Source organism: Diaphorina citri, unplaced genomic scaffold, assembly GCF_000475195.1.
Source record: "Diaphorina citri unplaced genomic scaffold, Diaci psyllid genome assembly version 1.1 scaffold5799, whole genome shotgun sequence".
Lineage (NCBI taxonomy): Eukaryota > Metazoa > Arthropoda > Insecta > Hemiptera > Psyllidae > Diaphorina > Diaphorina citri.
Window position 1 is genome coordinate 3,529 of NW_007383175.1, and position 2,626 is coordinate 6,154.

Consider the following 2,626-nt stretch of genomic DNA (forward strand, 5'->3'; position numbering starts at 1 on the left):
CGCTGCTAGCTTTTCCCGGCCCCACTCAGGCTTGGTGAGGTTAATGTAAGGAGACGGAGAGCTTGTCTCCAAATGGAGTTTAATACCCGTGTCACTAAATGCTCTGAGGCTCTCAGGGGTAGTTGGTAGAGAACACCTCCAGCGTTACCCTCTAACTCAGGGGTTCCCAAACTTTTGAGTACTGCGTACCTCAAAGTTCTTTTGCGTACCACCAAACATCAATTTTGTGCGGTGTCACAATTTTTTGGTGCTAACATATGAATTATTTTTTCTGTTTTTCTTCTCTATTACAGGGTGTGTCAACATTCAGTACGCCGCGTTCGACCAGAGCTTGGAATTCAACATGACCTTTGGCGAGAACGAACTTCACAGCCAGTCTGTAGACGGTAGGTAATGTGTGTCCACACATAGTCGAAGACCGTCGATATCGATTCACATCGATCGACGGCCATAGACTATGTGTGGACACGCCTTAATACTTTATATCTTCATACGCTAGGTGTGGATATTTGGTTGGTATAAGGCCAGCCACTCACTACCAGGTACCTGACAGGCACGCCTGATCAGGTCCGCCTGTCAGGTCTACCTGATAGTGAGTGGCTGGCCTTAAAATGGTAGGTATAGGTAAAGCCTACGTAATTCAGGACTTCACAAAAGATCTGGCCTAGCTTAGTTGGTAGCGCGTCTGCCTTGTAAGCGCTAGGCCGCGGGTTCGATTCCCGCCCGGGGCGGATTTTATCCTGATGGGATAATGTTCGTTCTCGGAACGGCTGGCTTTCTCCTGTCCTGTCTTCCTTCTCTCTTCGATTTCGGGACGATAAGACCATAGCAGTTACAGTTCCCTTTGTCAAACCTGTTTAAAAAAAAAGAAAGATCTGGCCAGGTCATAGAAACATATAGGACTTAAATAGCCGAGCCGGTAGCACTCCTTTTGTTTAAATGGCTATCACACAACGTTAGCTGACTGCGTTAAAGTGGAGGTCGCGAGTTTGATTCCCAACACAGAAGATTTTTCCAGCATCTGAGCTTGGATGTTGGGGTGCACTCAGCCTCGTAGAGACCCTAAGGCCAGCCACTCACTCTCAGGTAAACCTGACAGGTACATCTGATTAGGTCCGCCTGTTAGGTCTACCTAGTGTGTGTGTGATCATCAGGTAGACCTGCTCATGTGTGTACCTGTCATCAGGTCTAACAAACTTCGGCACTTCAGATTCTATTGTTTATATTTTCCCTTTCTTTTCTACCAGTTGATAGCATAGAGCCAGTCTGTATGAACCTGGTGGGCGATGTCCCCATAGCCTACATTTGTGCCACCCTGTCCAAATTCAAACTGGCTGGGGACCGAATGCGGGGCTGTGTCCATCTGGAACCCAGTATCCTGGGGGAAACCCAGGCGCGGTATTTCGTCGGCTGTTTTGGCCAGGGTAACGACACCAGGAACGGAACGCGAGTGACCGGCCCTGGGAAAGTGTCGAGCAAAGTTGGAAACAAGTAAGATTTAAAATAATATAAATTTATAATATACCTACAACCGAGAAGGTATCACACTAGGCTTGCACGCAGGAGGCCCGGGTTCGATTCCCGGCGGTACCGAGGTTTTTTTCGGCTCTGGAGTTCGGGGTGCAATCAGCCTCGTGAGGACAATTGAGTAGCTACTTTAATCGAGTAGCGACCAGTGGCCGCATTTCAAGTCAAAGAAACGAGCAATGATAAATACCCATGATTATGGTGATTGCGTAAAATAGGTACTGTGACCCCACAAAGTTGTGAGTAGGCTATTGCTTCACTACAAATTCTATTCATAAGACCTTGTTTAGACTGCGGGAGTAAAGGGACTTTTCAGTCTCATTCGAGCAGGATGAACAAGGTATATTCTATTCTATTCTTTCTATTCACAAAATATTCTCTCCCGACTTTTCAGAACCTCGAGCGGGGAGAACGCCAGCGCGGGCAGCACAGGGTCCGCCAGCGTCGAGACCTCGGGCGAAGCGAGCTCCTCTTCCGGTGAAGACGAAGACGACTCCGACCCCACGGACCCCGCGGCGGGCGGGTACATCGAGCAAGGCGCCAACATCCTGTCCAACCTCTTCTACTACTTCTCGCCGGACTCGCCCGAGGAGGAGGAGTCAGACGCGAGCAAGCCCGAGAAGATCGTTCTCGTGAGCTCCACGGAAGTGGCGGGAAAGGAAGACGCCGGCGCGTCAGAGCTCCCGCCCCCGGCTAGCTCGGAAGAATATGATTCGACGGGCGCGGGAAGCGATGACGGGGAAGAGGAAGAGGACGAAAGTGCGGGAGGGGAAACGAGTGAGTCGGGCCCGTCAGGACCGTCGGCACCGGGGGCTTCGGACGGTAGTGCGTCCGCTGGGCGATAGAATTATCAAGTGTGCCGGGAGCTGCGCGAACGTCAAGAGTACGAAAGGATGCCCAGCCGCCCAGCCTATATTTGTACTCCGGCAGAGACTGGAAAGTGGAAAATCTCTTTTTTACTTATCGTCCATCTGATGAGGGACATACATGCTACGACACAGACCACATGCGTCTAATGTAGCAGTTGTTTGATAAAAAGGGCGGTGAGACCTTTTTTTTTTTTTTTTTTTTTTTTTTTTTTTTTTTTTTTTTGGGGGGG

The 2,626-nt window shown here is 49.8% G+C and overlaps 1 protein-coding gene across 1 annotated transcript; it reads left to right on the plus strand.

The window, feature by feature from the left end:
- Nucleotides 1-293: 293 nt before the first annotated feature.
- On the plus strand, nucleotides 294-2,491 carry LOC103521719 (histone-lysine N-methyltransferase SETD1B-like; the record flags this gene model as incomplete). Its single annotated transcript, XM_008486827.2, has 3 exons — nucleotides 294-386; nucleotides 1,248-1,491; nucleotides 1,922-2,491. Coding segments are annotated over 3 exons (788 nt in total), but the record flags the coding sequence as incomplete, so codon positions are not given.
- Nucleotides 2,492-2,626: the final 135 nt, after the last annotated feature.